The following is a 16,943-nucleotide window of genomic DNA, read 5'->3' as shown; positions in this document are numbered from 1 at the left end:
GATGAGAAGCACTCATTTTTGCCCAGTTTATATAACCTAATAAAAGGGTAAGTTACTCAATTTAAAGACATCGGAGACTACACATACAGCCCACAGAGAAGCTGTTGAGTCACAGCACCCAGGAAAACTAATTGATTAAATCCACTCGCTGCATTCTCTATGCACCATGAGGAAGGGGTGGGACCATCAGGAGCTGCAGCACACCTGCTCATGTCAGACGCACAATGGCCAGGTTATTGCTAGTGCTCTGTGCTCCCCGCTGTCATCACTGCTATTAGATGCTGAGGAGGAATGTGCAGACCACAGCTTCCCTCTGTCCTGGTTCCTGGGCAGCTGCCAGCTGAACCATGACTGTCTTTTGTATACAGCTGCAGGACAGTCACACCTGCAGACACCACATGGAGGAGTAGCCCACATTTTCATTAACTTTTATTCAGTTACTTTAATGGTCATTTCCTGTTTTATCAAACGCTGTTAGATGAAGAGTTTAACTTCTATTAAATCATGATCCAGCAGCTTCTAAATCCTGTAGCCTGTAATGAATGAATGTAAAAAGAAATTAAGGAGGTAAAAACTAAGAAATTATATATAAATTGCCCAAAATAATAATGTGGGGTTTTTTTGGCACTATATTATATAACTTATATAGTACTTTGGCACTATAAAAGCGTACACCAGTTCATGAAAGGTAGTTAGGGGCAGAATAAACTGCTACAAATGTGAGATCGGGATGAAGATCCCAATTCCACAAGTTAGCCCCTCAACAAAACAGCCAGTGGGTTTTTCTGCAGGCTTTAGGACTGAAGTTCTTTCAGCTGCTCCCTCATGGTTCACCACATCAGATGATCTTCTTTCCCTTTTACACTGACTGCTCTTTCTGATGCAACCCCCAGGGGATTTGTGTCTCGCCTCAGTTTTGAAACAGGAACCTTTTACATGTTGGGCAAATGTTGTTGTGTAGACCACAACACTATGGAACCACTTCACTTAGGCTTTTGGATTAATGAAAAAAAACGTTTCATATGTTTTGAACTGGAAGATTATATTGATAAGACAGGCACCAGACATAAAATGCTAGCTTTAGGTTATAAAGACATTTCACATTGGTCACCTCCACTAAACTTCTGTGTTTCACTTAATGACCATCAATGTCTCAAACAATGTCTCTAGTGTCCTTCAGCCACTTACCAGCTACCACATGTTGAGGGAAAATGTAAAATTCATGTGTGCTCTTTTCTTACCATTTTCATGTTGTAGCACAAAATGTGAACGGTTACGTTGAACCCAGACATCTGAAAAAGAAGAAGTGGGAACAACAGTGACAACCCATCTGCAGAAATCATTGCAAATATTCTATTTAATGGTGGAGTTATGTGAAAACTTGCATCCTGCATCCTGAGGCTTTTATGTGGGGGGGGGGGGGGGGGGGGGGGGTGTTTAATATTTTTGGTTAATATTCTGTAATGCTCAATTAAAATTAAATTCTCAGAAAACTGAGACCATATACATATCGCCCCTCACCAGGTGAGAGGGGCAGAGTTTTCACATATATAAATTCTGTCTAATCCACTCACTGCTGTGGGTCCTGTCTGGGTCCCTGTTGTGTCTTTCTTGTTTCGCTGTGGTCAGAAGCAACAGCACCTCCACACGTATCCTGCACATACTTCCTGTTTGCTTCGAAACTGTGATCCCCACTCTTTCTGTGCCATTTGGTTTGCCAGATTTCCAGGAAGTCTCACATTGAAAGAATCTAAAAATATCAGGATAGAAAATGACAGCTGGACATGGATTCATTCGTGCTGCCTTGCTTGATTCATGCAGGAAAACTGACTTGTTGGAGGAGTTGATAGGAAGTTAGGCTGGTGGTTGGTGTCAGATATTGAACTGAGAAAACAAACAAATCCCTGATGCCTCCTGACCTCCATGTGGTCTGGAAAAGTTTGCCTGGCTGACAAACAATGGTTGGCACACAGTCAGGGCAGCAGGCTGCCAAACTGGCAACCTCTCCACCCTCAACTCCTCCTGCTCCTGCATCAGTGTCCGATGCACATCGTGGCCAGTGCACACATCCTGGCTTTGTGGGCCAGGAATGCCAAGAATCCAGACTACTGCTCACCTCCCTGCTGCTGCCCAGCAAGGTGCTTCCCCCCCCCCCCCCCCCCTCTTTCCCATTGCTGCTCAGCGTCCCAGTTGTTTTACAAGCCAGCTGGCCGGGCTGTCTGGGTGGCTGCTTGCATAAGTCGGGACACTGTGTTTGATTTGATGTTGCACACAGTAACATGACTGCTTCAGTCTGAAGCTGCAATGCCTGCTGTTAGGAAGAGAGCTGAAGGCCACAGGCTGGCTCACTGCAGCATGCTCAGATTTGATGAAGCTCTCAGGGTGGGCTGTGGGAGGCTTGGGTGAGTCTTCAAATCACGTCTGAATGTGAAATCTTTGACACCTTGAAATGTCTTGGTCATTTCGGTAAACAGAATTACAAGATAAGTGAAGCAGTAAAATATATTTGCATGTATAACTATAATATAGGAGCTGCAGTGGACTGTGCTAGTTTAAGAATGAAAGCATCCTCCAAAGATGACATAAACTTCATAGGCATGTGGAGTATTAGCAGATGGAAAAGTGATAACTGCCAGCAAGCAGCTGCACTGAGTGACAGTTCATGGCTGTTTCATGTGGATGTGATCAGGCTGGGTCACAGTTCAGGTGTCTGGCACCAGGGCCAAAGCTGGTCCTGAGACACCTGGACCTCCTTCCTGAGAGCAGGAGTGAAAATAGTCCACTGCAGGAATGAAAGGAGTCTTTGTGGATGTTTCAGCAGCCTTTCTTCTCCATGTTAAATATTGCAAGTAAACCGGGTCTAATGATGCTCAAGGCGCTTTACATGCTGGGAGTGATAGATGTGATAGATGTGATATGTCTCATTCACCCATTCATCCATGTTCTATGTCTCAGGACTGAATCAGAGTTCTGTGGGGAACTCTTGTAGAGCCTAGAACACAACCTACATAAGTGGCTGACGTTGCTCACATTTATGCTATTGTGTGGTGAATTACATGTGAATTACAATGTGGTGCCTAGAAATAGAAAAAAATTAAATGCTGAGACATTTTTCTTCTTCGTCATTATTCTTTATGTTCAGGGGATGAGTGTTTTTCTCTCACTCTCAATAAAAGTGTAGCTGTAAATGCACGACAGGAATCAATGGAACAGGCTAATCACAATAGTCGAGGCTCTGCCAAGGATTTCAAGTTTTTGTTATAGCTTATCTTTTTACCTGCTTCTTCTTTTGTCCTCCGCGTGTCCAGTTTCCTCAAGTTTTGTAAGGACACACTGCACACCATGCCAAGATATGTATATGCTATTTCAGAATTGTGTTATCCTTGTCATGTTATTTGTAGACGTGCTTTTGTCACAGGCTGCAAGTAACAAAGTATAGATCTGTCCGTCTGTCCGTTCGCTTCCGCTTATCCTTTTCAGGGTCGCGGGGGGCGCTGGAGCCTATCCCAGCTGTCATAGGGCGAGAGGCGGGGTATACAGGTCGCCAGTCTGTCACACGGCCAACACACAGAGACAGACAACCATTCGCACTCACATTCACTCGCTCATTCACACCTAGTGGCAATTTGGATTAACCAATTAACCTATCCCCACTAACTGCATGTCTTTGGACAGTGGGAGGAAGCCGGAGTCTTCCTCCCACCGTCCAAAGTATATACAATTTAAAATAGTCTGTTACGTGTAGACACAACACCGGTTCATCCCTTGAGTTAAGTGTCTTTGTAAGGCTTGAAACATTCATAGCTCAGTGTTAAGTGGCTTCACAAACTAAACTGTGAGGTGCAAAATGTAAAGCGTTAAGGGGACGATCGTGGACTTTTGCACAGTGCTGCTTTTAAGGAACAGGCCAGAGAAACTTCAGCAGCCTTATCGAAAGCCAAATTAAGTTTCCCATGTTTCTTGACAGCCTAGGCCAACTTAATGCAAGGACTTTCCTGCTCTCCAGCAAAACACTCTTTACGTGCCACCACGGTGACAATGGGAATGCAGAGTTTTTCCTGCCAATCATGGGAACACGAGGATAAGCCTGTGTTTCCTGGAATGCTGCCCATTAGGAAAGAGACGGAGGGAACACAGGATGTTCTGAGCACATTGTCCTTCAGTGTAGAAGAGAGCTGTTTACAGGGAGTTTCTCCATTCTCACAGTTAATCATTCTGAGCCTCACTGAGCGGGATTCCCTCCTTAAGTTTTCCATTACACCTGTCCAACCACTGGCTTCTTTTTTTCATGTGCTAAGTATGTCCTCTGCTGTTTCCTTTCTAGCGTGTTCATGCATAGAAAACTAACGATTTTCACACACAGTCTGAAAACTACAAGCAGTTTAACCAGGATTTAGCAGCTCTTGTAAACCAGGGTTTTCCTGGTGACACCTTTAATGACACCTTGACTCATCCATAATTACACTGTGACGTTAACACATCTGTAAGTGTTTCACACCTCCTCCTCCTCTCTCTGGACGCTCTGCTGAGAGGCGCGGTAATGATGTCACAGGGCAGGGGCATGTGTGTCTATAAGTGCAGAGAGAAACCTCTGACTGAAGTAGAGCTGAGCCACGCTGCTGGAGAGGCACAGGCAAATTTACCTCTGGGTGCCAAACTCACCTCTGGATACTTTTCATCCTGGAGCTGCAAAAATAACTTCTTTCCTCTTGGGAATCTGGATGTGAAAGCCTACTTTTTGTTTGCTTGCTTTATTTGCTGGGATCAGGATGCTTTGTCCTGTTGCTTTGCAGCGGATCTCCTTCACCCTGTTTATGCTGGGCAGAGCTGCAGTAATGGTGAGTTTCTGTGGCTTTAAATGCTTTTTATTTCTGTGATCTTCCATATAGTTATTTTAGATAACATTTTGATTACCATTTTAAAAAATAAATAAATAAAAATCAGTCTGAGCTGACCTCTGACCCTGGTATTTAGGTAGACAGTGCATGCCCAGCTGAATGTTCCTGCCCCCCCTCGCCTCCACTGTGCCTGCCCGGCGTCAGTCATGTAACTGACGACTGTGGCTGCTGCAAAGTTTGTGCTCGGCAGTTTAATGAGGACTGCAGCACGACAGAACCTTGTGATCACATCAAGGGGCTGCACTGCCATCTGGGGGCTGGAGGAAACCCAGAGAGAGGACTGTGTCAAGGTGAGCAAGGAGTTTATTGAAAGCTCACAGCTTCAAATCATTAAAGGAATAATTATTCTGATGTTGGAACAAAAGCTACAAACAAAAACACAGCTCCTGTACCGAGAATCAGACAGCAAGGGTAGATGCATGCACACTGTTGAAATTACAGAGCAACTGTCCACAAACACCCTGCAGATGCATTTTAAAGGAACTCTGGACACTTTTATGTAATGACTCTAATGGCTCTGGAGGAGCTGCTTAAGGTCTAGCTGGAAAATAAATAAATGAAAAAGCAGGAATGCAAACATTTATTTGAAATAAAAGGTGCTATGAATCTGTGGGATCATTACAGATCACAAGGGAGCATTAAACTGTTCAAAAAGCATGAAATCTCCCTGATAGGAAATCCATTTGATTTCTTGGTGTATTTCTCTAGAGTATGACGTCTTAGCTGAAGGGCCAATATTAGGCTCACTTACAGGTTACTCAGGTTAACTTTACTAGATAATGTTTACATGCTTATTTATTATTCTTTTTTTGCAATACATTGCTTCAGCATCTCTTTTGACCTCCAGTCAGAAATGTTTTGTTTTAGCTCGTCCTCCATAAGAAACCTTTTCTTTGACTGCTCAGCTGGCCTGGTGTGAAGAAAAGTAAAAGGTTGAGCAGATTTTACAGATTTTATGAGTATGTGTTTTTTTTGATTCCATGGATCTTGACCTTCACACATGTACCTTCAGGGAAATAAAAAGTCAGTTTGATTTGCACTAAAGCAGAAAAAGTGACACAGCAGCACATTAACACACAGACGATGCTTGATTATTGGTTGATGTTAGCATCAAAGCTGCAGACGTGATAACGCTAACAGTTTTCCTGTTGTGAAGCTGCTGCCACTATAATACACTCAAAGCAACACTCTGAGTCTTCAGCTAGAAAAGTGGCTTTAGCATGGAAACGAAAATGGAAAATGGTGAACTATGAGGCAGCTGACAGCATCTGTGTTTAGAGGATGGCCTCAACACATGTTACATAGATAAACAACAGAGGGAAAGCATGGAAAAGCCAAAATGGTAGTTCATCAGCAGTGTTTCCTGTGAGCGAGACGTAAAAAGCTATACAACATACAAAGTGAGAGGTAAAAACACAAAAACGCAGCAAACAGACTCATTAAGTTTTTGCCGTATCCTTCCATGAAGTTCAAAAGTGTCTGCTAACAGCTCAGTTTCCTGTTTTCTATGTCAGCTGAAGCTCATGGCGTACCCTGTGCATTCAATGGGCGAGTGTACCAGCATGGTGAGGACTTCCAGCCCGTTTGCCAGCACCAGTGCACCTGCATGAATGGTGTGGTGGGCTGCATGCCCCTCTGTCCCTACCAAGTGCCCCTGCCTCGGTGGCGATGCTCAAAGCCCCGGCTGGCGCAGCCCGAGGGTGGCTGTTGTGAAGAATGGGTGTGTGATGATGACAACAGCATCAGCGAGGAGCTGAGTGAGCCAACAGAGAGCCAGCTGCACCCAAACCACATCAGTCCTTTGCTGCCAGTCCAGCGACAGAATCCCCTCCCAGCTGCCAGCGGAGCAGATACATTCAGAGGTAAAGTTGAAAATACTGTAAATCATCAGAGCAGCACTCTCAAATAAGTTGATGACTTTATTGATGTGAAATATTCACAAAACCCTCAAGAACTCCAAGAAGTGACTCACAAGGTAACTAATTGTCTGCTGGCATCCATGACTTCATTGCTGTATTGTGCTCTCACGCAGAGATCGCATCGTTCCCCCTCTCTGAGGTCTTACATGAGCCCCAGTGTTTCCCACAGACCACTGAGTGGACCCAGTGCTCTGCCACATGTGGGATGGGCATTTCAAGTCGTGTGACCAATCACAACCCAGACTGTCAGCTAGTCAGAGAAACCAGACTGTGCCAGATCCAGCACTGTGACCTGCAGCTTCCCATAACTAAGAAGGTAGTGTATACTCAAATGGAGATGGATGTAGAATGCCGATAGGAACATCTGAGATTTGTTATTTAACTGTGGCTGTCTCTGTCATCCTGGAAGAAATGTCAGCGAACCTTCCGCCCACACGAGCCAGTCAGCATCACCTTTGGTGGATGCTCTACAGCTCAGCGATATCGGCCTCGGACCTGTGGGACTTGCACTGACGGCCGCTGCTGCGCCCCGTCTCTCTCTCGCACCGTGCAGCTCCGCTTCCACTGCCCCAGTGGAGACATCCTCTACAATGTAATGTGGATCCAGCGCTGCAGCTGCGGTACGAGCTGTGGTAAACACACCTATCACTCCAGCACCTCCGTCAACCTCTACAATGACATCCACACTTTCAGAGACTGATGCTGACTTATCAGCGGACTCTGCACCTCCCCCTCGCTAAACTCACTGCCTCAATGTCTGTCCGCTGGGTGGGAAAGGAGTCCGCTCGCTTGCACTTTAAGCTTGCTGTCATGATGATGTCACTTTGTCCACGCTACAGGCGGTGCCTCTCCAGCGTCCTATGCAGTCTCGAGGACGACACAAAACAGTGTGACTGCTATGCCACAGTGTAGGCCGAGAGCTTTAACTGAAACTTTAATTTATTTTCAACTTTGTTTTCTTTTCCACAGAGGGTGACACGACAACTTGTCAAACATAAAGAAGGCTTTTTAACAGGCATATTAACAGGAAGTAATGGTTATCAAAGACATGCATCTTTGTTCTTCACCACATTTTAAAATGCTGAGGAGCAGTGGCATCGATTGTTGGTTCACATGGATTGTGCTTGATACAGTCCACCTGTTCCCCGTACAAGTACTGACGGGGAAATGTGTGAGATGTGTCTGTTTTACAGCGACAGGCTTTCAGAAAGGAGTTTACAGACTGTGCTTATTATGCTACTTTGGTATATTGATTAAAATCCTACAGGCTATACAGACTTCACTCTTAGTTGTGGAGTGAGAATATTCGAGGATCACCTCATTTTTCGAGGTGTGATACCGTTGTGTTTTTTAACGTGTGTCTATCACTGTGTACATATAATAAATACATGTTTGGTTCTTAAAGCTTCATATTTGACACCTGTCACTTGTGTATTAGAAGTTTATTGGTTGTAAACTCCTGTACGTCAAATAAAAACTTAACCTGTGATGTGTCTTTATGGTAAACAAAAGTTTGAGGTGATGTTATGCTGGGTGAAGGTTCCACAGCATAAAATGAAGCAATATGAAATAAAATGTTTCTAATTATTCCATTAGTGTTGTGGAAAATGCAGTGTGTCCAAGTAAGCAAACATTTCCAAGCTGAGGTTAAAGATTCGTACACCAATAGGATTGTCTTTTATGCACTATTGTTCCCACCATTTGGTTGGTACATAATGATGTAAAATAATAACTTCCCTCAAAATGCAGTAAACCTAAAGCAACGAGTTTTGTAAATGTAAGAAGTAAAAAGTAAAGAAAGTTATTTAAAATGGAGTAAATGTAAAAAGTTGTCAAAAGATAAATATTCACCAGATACCTGAAAACTCAACTTAAGTACAGCAACAAAGTATCTGTGCATTACTTCCCACCTCACCTCAGGTCCTAACACAAGCTTCTGGTTGACTCTTGGGCACAAACATTGCAGTGGACTACCACATTCCTCACCTGGCCTGTGCCTTTTTCTGAGAGGAGAGAGGAACATGGTGGCTTATTGGCTGCTATCATCAGAACTACTGGTGAGATCTTGGTCACTCACTCACTCTACAAACATTGTGTCTCAGAGTGGCTCTGTAAAACTCGTTTGTTTTTGCTTCTATACTGGACTACTGTAACGTTATTTACACCTTCTTCTAAAAGCTTCTTCTGTTGATCCAAAGTGCAGCAATGAGTACCGACACAACAACAAAGAGACAACATATGTCGCCCATATCGACTTCTCTTCACTGGCTCCGTGTTAAATCCATAACAGACTTTAAAGTCTTTCTCCTCATTACAAGGTCTTCAAAGACCAGGCCCCATCTTTTCTTAAAGACCTCATACTATGAGCACAATAGAGCACTTCAATAAATATTTAAGTAAGATACAAACACCTGAAGATTCTACTTAAAGTAGAAAGTATCATACAGTTATAGCATATATACCTTGTTACGTCCCACCTCTGCTCATGTCCTCGTGCAGTGTTGGCTCTTTAGCACAAACCTTACGGTGGACTACTACATTCCTCACCCCGGCCTGTGCCTCATTCTGAGGGGAGAGTGGAACACAGTGATCTATTGGCTATCATTAGAACTACTGGTGAGTTACATGTTGGCCAACTCTGTAGTCCTGACCATGATCAACTGAACTAGAAAAGGGTTTTGGTTATTTTGTCTTAGTTTAATTGGGCTGCATGTGCTGCACATCAATACTGGGTGTGGGTCTAGTGCAAATATGTCCTAATGGGAATACCACTGGTCCTACTGCTGTACATATTAAAGGCACCATGCTGGTTTGAATCATATCTAATAGATTAAATCTATAAATATAGATATTCATAAAAATGGGGAGTCAGGTTCACACAGTCAGGCTAATTATGGAGTTCCACAGGGTTCTGTTTTAGCACCAGTTCTGTTTACATACATACATGCTTGCATTGGGCAGTACAATTATTATTGCAATTATTAATTATTGTTTAAGTAGGCATATCTGTGTTGTGTAGATATAACCATGTAAAATTACCAATGACAAATAAGAATAAAATTGAGCTGCAGAAAGAAACATACGGTACATAAATGCCTTCTCACCATGGAGACTTCCTTACCATCCACTTCGCTGTTCAGTGCCTCTAGATGACGACAATTGTCTACCTGCACTGTTTGTCTGGTGTAAACTCAGGTAAATGATCCGAGTTGTTATACACTAAAGCTGGTGGCCCCTGACAACAATTAACTGCTGCTTTGTTTAAGAGTCATCCTGGTGTTTCAGTGAATTTTACACCCCCAAAAGAAGTACCCCAGGTAGATATAAGGGAATATTCCTGAGAATATCAGTATATTATATCAATATATATATCAATATATATATATCAATATATATATATCAATATATATCAATATATATATATATATATATATCAATATATATATATGTGTGTATATATATATGTGTGTATATATATATGTGTATATATATATATATATATATATATATATATATATATATATATATATATATATATATATATATATATATATATATATATATATATATATATATATATATATATACATATATATATATATATATATATATATACATATATATACATACATACATATATATATATACATATATATATATATATATATATATATGTATATATATATATATATTTGGAGCACTAGGTGCGGTGACTCCCAAACTAGGCTGATATGTCTCTGTAATGTAATGTCTCTAATACGATTATATTGTTACATTAGTTACAATGCTCAGTATGCTGCCTCTGTCTTTACCTCAGGCCCTGAGAGCATCTGGCAAACAGGAAGGAAGATCTGAGGAAAGGAGGATTACTTACAAGAGCAGTTTGAAATATACAACATCCTTTTTCATAATCATTGTATTGTAGGCTCTTTACTTTACCTCTGATTTGGTGCTATATAAATGAAACTGAAATGAACTCAACCATTGAGATTGCTTCTTTAAGGGTGAGTGACATCATTGATGTAGTCTGAAGCTTCTCTGTTTCAGAAACTGGCTCAAGTGTTGGTGTGATTTATGAACATGTATAAAGTGCAACAGAGTACCACAAAATATTTTAGTGGTCGTGTTGGAGTTTCACCTGTGACAGAGGAGCTTGTTGGCTACACTTTGAGCTCATCTCTCTCAGTCAATCAGGGGTCGGCAACCTTTCTGATGATGAGTGCATCTAAAATTCCCTCAGAAGTCAATGTGCCATATGATTGCATTAGCAATAAATTTAATAATGCTCTATATTAACAGTTACACACTATATAGAACCACTTTATAGAATTATATATGTTCTCAGATGTTGGCAGCTGTCAGCGAATAGTTATCAGCTATTTTGAAACAAAAAAAGACTTTTTATCCATAACAGCAAATGAACTGTACAACAGAAAATGCAAATGCTATCTATGGTCTCCTCACAACAATGATAAGAAAAATAAACTGGGCCAATATGGCATGTTTGTTAATACAGAGACACACATGTTAATATGATTGCTGGTCTCCGAGTGTCCAGCGTTCAGAGGCTACCTGAGGACTCATGTGAGAGAAAATCTGCTCACACAGACATGTAGAGCCAAACACTGTCAATAAGGCCTCTGCAATGTTCTGAAGACAGTTAAACCTGTCAGGTAGTGACGTCCAGCAGGTGAACATGCAGCTCCATGAACACACACAGCTGTGGATTCCAGCTGTGCTCGTAGTTCTGCAAACTTTGACCCCACAGAGTCGAGCTTTTCAGTTCAATCAGCTGCATGTCGATGTCCTCTGTGTCCAACCAGTTAACGAGAGACAAATCCAGCTGCTCATTAAAGCTTCTGGTTTGATCAGAAAGAAAACATTGGTCCAAACACCTGAAAGTCCCAAAAACACATTGTGAATTCTGTCCTGAGTCTACGGATGTATCCGTGTATTTCCGTGGTGCTGATGCTGAGCGAACAGCTGCTGAAGCATTTGAAGTGTCTGAATGTGGAAATTTCAACATCGCTTGAAAAAACTGTCAGCTAGCAACGTCCCTCTCACCGGTAGGTGAAGTTATTTTTAGCCAATTACAAGTTGAATCTGGTAGTTGGGGTTGTTAGCTAAGATACCGTCATTAAGAAGCGGCACAACTAATGTGTGTATGCGAGCTAATTTGCGATGTGCAGCGCTGGCCCGGCCATTTATTTTTGAATGCACCTTCTCAGATTAACTCACTGCGTGTCGTGCGCAGGGCTGGACTGGGACAGAACATCGGCCCGAGCATTTTGACTAGAGACCCACCAGGTATTACAGCCATAAAGCCTTTGAATGAAAACAGACGCTGTGGTGACAGTGATGTACAGTCTTGTTGGTATATGTATGATTTCTATACATTTTACATCAGATACAATATCCAGCTGGATAAATATATTTCTCCTGCTTGTTATTTATTCCTGTTGTCTCTATTTATACTTTATTCTGGCACAGTTAGCATGACGCACAATGGCAATAGAGGGCTTTATTATAATCTTAAAAAAACTCAGACAAGATAGGAAATAGAAACTAAGGTACTTGGAAACAAACAGAAGACGTGGAAGACAATAAATATAGAGGAGGGTGACTAAGAGAAGTTGAGACAGTTGGGAACGCAGCAGGGACAAATCAAGAGAAACAAGGAGGAAACTGGATTAGCTTAGAAGACCATACTGATTATTAGCAACTATGAAAAGTTTCTGTTCCATCTCAAATGTATTAGGCCTGTCTGGAATGTCAAAATAGCATAAAACACACTAATCCTCAGAAATGAAGTTAAAATCTTTCAAAATGATATCTACAATATAAATGTGTAGGGTACATTATCTGGGACAGCATCATGTTTGTGTGTTTGGAAGAACAAAACTGAACAGTAGGAACAAAACGAAGAAAACAGAATTTTACCGCTAAATAATCCTAATCCGAACCCACAGAACAGCATGTGACTCCAGCACATGTGTACTCATGAAACATCGAGGTTTATTTAGAGTGGATCATTTCTGAACAAATACTACAAAACTCACATGACCCTGACTTACCCTCAAGATAAACAGAAAATAGAGCCTCAGATGGAAGGATGTCTCACAGAGCGTGCTGCATAAATGTGACGGCTTGGCAGCCTGCCATCCAGTGGTGCTCTACAGTGGTTTATATTGGCTGGAAACTCAGACTGGAAGCTACAGGTGTTGCCCAGCTTTGCAGCAGGCTGTGACTTTCAGCATGGCCTTGACAGAGGAACAGGAACTGTGTCGGAAATAAACAGGGGCCTCGGGGAGTATGGAAGTTGGCTCAGGTTGCCACTCTTGTCCATAGCAAAAAAACGAAACGTGCTCCCACCGCTACCATGCACTCTAAAGAAGGATGTACTGAAGTGGGATAATGAGGAATGACATTGTATGTCTCCATATAAATTATTACTATTATTCTTGCTGTGCTGAAAAAGAACATGTGGAACCAGGAGAGTGTCACAGCAACATCTTTTATGGAGCTAAAGTCAACCTTTCCACAAAGCCTTCTGATCAGACCGAGAGGTCACAGTCGAGGAAGCACTGTGACGTCAAACACTGATTTATAGGATATCCTTCTAAAATTGCTACTACAGTGTTTCCAGTAGTACTGCGACTGCTGATCCTTTTGATAATAAGGCAACTTTATGTATTACAAGGAACCTAAAGAACTAGTAGTGCTGGTCTAGTTTTCTAATATAGCAGGTAAAACAAATGTCGAGCACATCAACGATTTTCTAAGTAAATATATTTCTAAAGGTGCTATTGACATGAAATTTTCGCCAGATGCCAGTAACGACAAATCTAATCGACACATGCAAAGAAATCAAACCATAAATTAAAAAAAACAATGCTATCTTCTTCTTGTGTTTCCTTTTTATTATTTATTGGGAGTTGGCAAACAGAGAAATGGTGCATTACCACCAACAACTGGTGTGGACTGAAATACAAAAAAATATCCTCCCAAACAAATGAATCTGTCCTAAAAAACAAAATATGGCTGGATAACTTTCACTTTTCGAGTTCTTGTGAAATAAATCAACCAAGTCCAGTCTCACTTTCATATCTCTGAGCTTTTGAATCAGCGATTCATTTTCAGCATCATATTTCTGACAATGCACTAAAACATTTTCTATGGTTTCATCTTCTCTATTGCAGCCAGATTTTCATATATTTTCATGTTTTTTTTCCTGTTAAAAATAACATGTCTGTCTCCTCTCTCCTGTTCCTTTCTGCGCTTCTCATTTCTCCTGTTTTGCTTTGGATTTTGTAAAACCATCGCCCTTTCCTCTCTTCCTCCTGTTGCTTTTGCCACCTTTCTTCAATTGTCTGCCGTATTCTACTCTACTGTAAACTGATAATCCATCACTGAGCCTTTTCCTTGCTTTGATACTATCCCGCTGTGGTTGGCTGTGTTAGTAGATGCATCTATATAGATTTTGACATAACCGTAATACTGATCAATATATGCCTGCACTGTCTGTGAGTTTGGAATTAAACTTTTTGTCCAATAGTGTTGAATCTACTATAGCATCAGGGGACAGTGGTGTAGTAGATTTACCACCACATATCCATGGTGGTATTATTTGGCTAATGCTGATCTTGTCCAGATTACATTCAGCCGCTTTCCGATTGACTGTCCACCCACTCTTCATTTCTCTTTTCTCTTTTTCCCAGCAGGGTTGGAAAATAGTTCTTGTTGGATGATCTTGACCATGTCTTTGTAGACTTGCACAGTAGTTCAGTGTTAGCTGCTCTCCTCTGATTTCTAGGGGCATTTCTCCCATTTCTACCTGTACTGCTGCTGTTGGGGTTGTTTTAAATGCACCTGTGCAGAGTCTTAGCACCTGATACTGGATACTATCGAACTTATGAAGACTTGCTCTGGCAGCAGAATTATATACAATACTGATCTAATTTACCCAATATATATGGCTTTCAAAGATTTCCTATCAGCTCCCCAGTCAATTCCCACTGAGCACCTCATTATATTTAACACTTTCTAGCTTTTGTCTATTATTTTTTAAATATGGACAGTCCATGTCACCCTTTCATCAAACACAACCCCAGAAACGGAAATTGTTTTATCCTTTCCAACTCTTGTTTATATCATTTGACCTTGATTTCATCCCCACTTCTAAAACATCATTTTAGTCTAATGAACTGAGAATTTAAACCTCGTAGCATAAATGTAAACATTTGTACGACGAACAGTGGTCGTACACCTTAATGTTATTCATCTTCCTACCACAAAAACACTTAATCCATTAGAACATTTGATCATTTATACCATCCATCCATCTTCTTCCGCTTATCCGGGGCCAGGACACAGGAGCAGCAGCCTAATTAGAGAAGCCTAGACCTCCCTCTCCCCTGTGTCCGCCCCGGGGCCTCCTCCCGGTAGGAGATGCCCAGAACATATCACCCAGGAGGCATCCTTGTCAGATGTCCAAACCTTCCTGTGGAGGAGCAGCGGCTCTACTCTGAACTCCTCCCGGATGGCCGAACTTCTCACCCTATTTTTAAGGGAGAGGCCATCCTTCAGAGGAAGCTCATTTGTATTCGCTTGTGTCTGCGATCTCGTTCTTTTGGTCACTACCCACAGAACATGACTATAAGTGAGGGCAGGGACGTAGATCAATCAGTAAAGCTTTGCTTTTACACTCAGCTGATCCAAAACCCCATTTCTGCGTTCTATTCTCCGAGGACTCTATACTGAACTACTTGTTTCATAAATATAACACACCCTCCCCTGTACCCTCCCTTCTATCTCTCCACACACTCTCATACTCTTTATAAACTCTTTAATAACAAAATCCAAACTTGGTCGAAGTCAGGCTTCCTGAATACAGATAATATCCAGTTTCTTTCTAAGATCCTTAATGAAACCTCTCTTACCCATTCACTGTATAAAACTCAGACTGTCTTCTCTCCTGGTCCTCCTGACGTCTCATCTCCCCCCAGTCTCTTATGAACATGCTCCCAGGACATTAAAATAAATTAAATTAAAATAAATAAATTAAAATCCTTTATGCCAAAAATGTCTCTGCCCCTTTCACAATTATTTTAATCTTCTCTGTTTTGTGTTTTGCTTGGTCTGTACGGTTTATTGCACACGCAATGAACAAAATCATCTTCTCCACTCTGATTGCTGGATGGGTTTCTTCAGTCTGTCGTTGGTCTGCTGTTGAAAATTGCTGAAACTCTCCCTTCCCTTCTTTTGCACTTTCCCCTTGCACACTGCAGCGACGTGCCCTCTGGCATTTATAAGACCTGAGAGGCAGAGGTATATGTGGCCTTACTGGAAAACTCATACATCCGATCTTAACTCTACCTGGAAGAACCAGTTCTTGGAATTCCAGCATTACAGACACATCAACTCTTTCCTGATTGACTGTTCTCGCCAGTCTTTTAATCCTGCTGACTGCACTGTAAGATATACTTCCTCTACTGGAATACCTGTGATTACTCCCACTTAAAACTCCCCCAATATTTTCCTCTCTCACACACTTTTGCAGGTACTTTCAGTATTTAACACTTTATTTGTCTGCTCTTCTGTTTTAACGGCTATCAACAGACTTCCATCTCTGAGTACTTTAGTGTTACATCTTCAAACTTCTTTTTCAGCTCTCTTGACTAAATTATCAGGCCTAACTGCACCCCTTCATCGTCAGTATTATTTTAAAGTCTTCTCTGATAATCATTTTTTTATTACGTTATCTGAACTATTCCCCTCTAAACTTCTTTTGCTGCTCTAAGTTCCTAACATACTTCTATCCTCTCTTCTCCCTCTCCCCGATCCACTGTATATATAAAATTGAATTGAACTGAATGCCAACCTTCAAAGTCTGTGATCCAAATCCATATTCCACAGCCAAAACCGAACAATCCACTCAAAAAGTCTCCCGATTATCCTCCTACCATGACACCAGCTGAAAGATACCATTAATTAGAAAGCAATCCTGCTACTTAGTGCAAATCAATATCATTCAGTCCCAACTGATGCCCTGTAAAAAGCTTTCCCTGAAGAACTGAAGCTGTTATAGCTGCAAAGGGTGGGCTGATATATTAAACCCTATGTGTTA

General features: G+C 41.6%; 1 protein-coding gene and 1 long non-coding RNA gene across 3 annotated transcripts; one reads left to right on the top strand and one right to left on the bottom strand.

Annotated features, from left to right (window-relative positions):
* On the bottom strand, positions 1-9,362 carry LOC146656574 (uncharacterized). Its single transcript, XR_014914013.1, has 4 exons — positions 9,280-9,362; positions 1,575-1,750; positions 1,242-1,292; positions 1-385 (listed from the first exon to the last, which is right to left on the bottom strand). It is a non-coding gene; the product is annotated as an uncharacterized LOC146656574 (long non-coding RNA).
* Positions 4,526-8,412, top strand: ccn1l2 (cellular communication network factor 1, like 2). 2 transcript variants are annotated; one of them, XM_085424335.1, is made up of 5 exons: positions 4,526-4,838; positions 4,979-5,188; positions 6,413-6,760; positions 6,931-7,133; positions 7,227-8,412. In XM_085424335.1, the coding sequence occupies exons 1-5, from the start codon at positions 4,541-4,543 to the stop codon at positions 7,515-7,517; spliced, it is 1,350 nt and encodes a 449-aa protein (XP_085280461.1). In that variant the 5' UTR covers positions 4,526-4,540; the 3' UTR covers positions 7,518-8,412. The 2 variants fall into 2 exon arrangements, with proteins under 2 accessions (XP_085280461.1, XP_085280462.1); XM_085424336.1 differs by having other exon boundaries at positions 4,621-4,838; positions 4,975-5,188; positions 7,227-8,404.
* Positions 9,363-16,943: the final 7,581 nt, after the last annotated feature.

The sequence above is a fragment of the Rhamphochromis longiceps genome, linkage group LG12, assembly GCF_057381845.1.
Source record: "Rhamphochromis longiceps isolate RC_006_pf linkage group LG12, R_longiceps_female_GT1.1, whole genome shotgun sequence".
Classification (NCBI taxonomy): domain Eukaryota; kingdom Metazoa; phylum Chordata; class Actinopteri; order Cichliformes; family Cichlidae; genus Rhamphochromis; species Rhamphochromis longiceps.
The sequence above is the reverse complement of the archived record's forward strand: the minus strand, read 5'-3'. Positions and strand labels throughout refer to the sequence as shown.

Excerpts from the sequence above, each read along its gene's own strand:
- ccn1l2 (XM_085424335.1), top strand. The coding sequence starts at position 4,541 with ATGATGTCACAGGGCAGGGGCATGTGTGTCTATAAGTGCAGAGAGAAA. Across the intron at positions 6,761-6,930 it reads CGGAGCAGATACATTCAGAG|AGATCGCATCGTTCCCCCTC; the intron begins GTAAAGTTGAAA and ends GCTCTCACGCAG. Across the intron at positions 7,134-7,226 it reads AGCTTCCCATAACTAAGAAG|AAATGTCAGCGAACCTTCCG; the intron begins GTAGTGTATACT and ends TCATCCTGGAAG.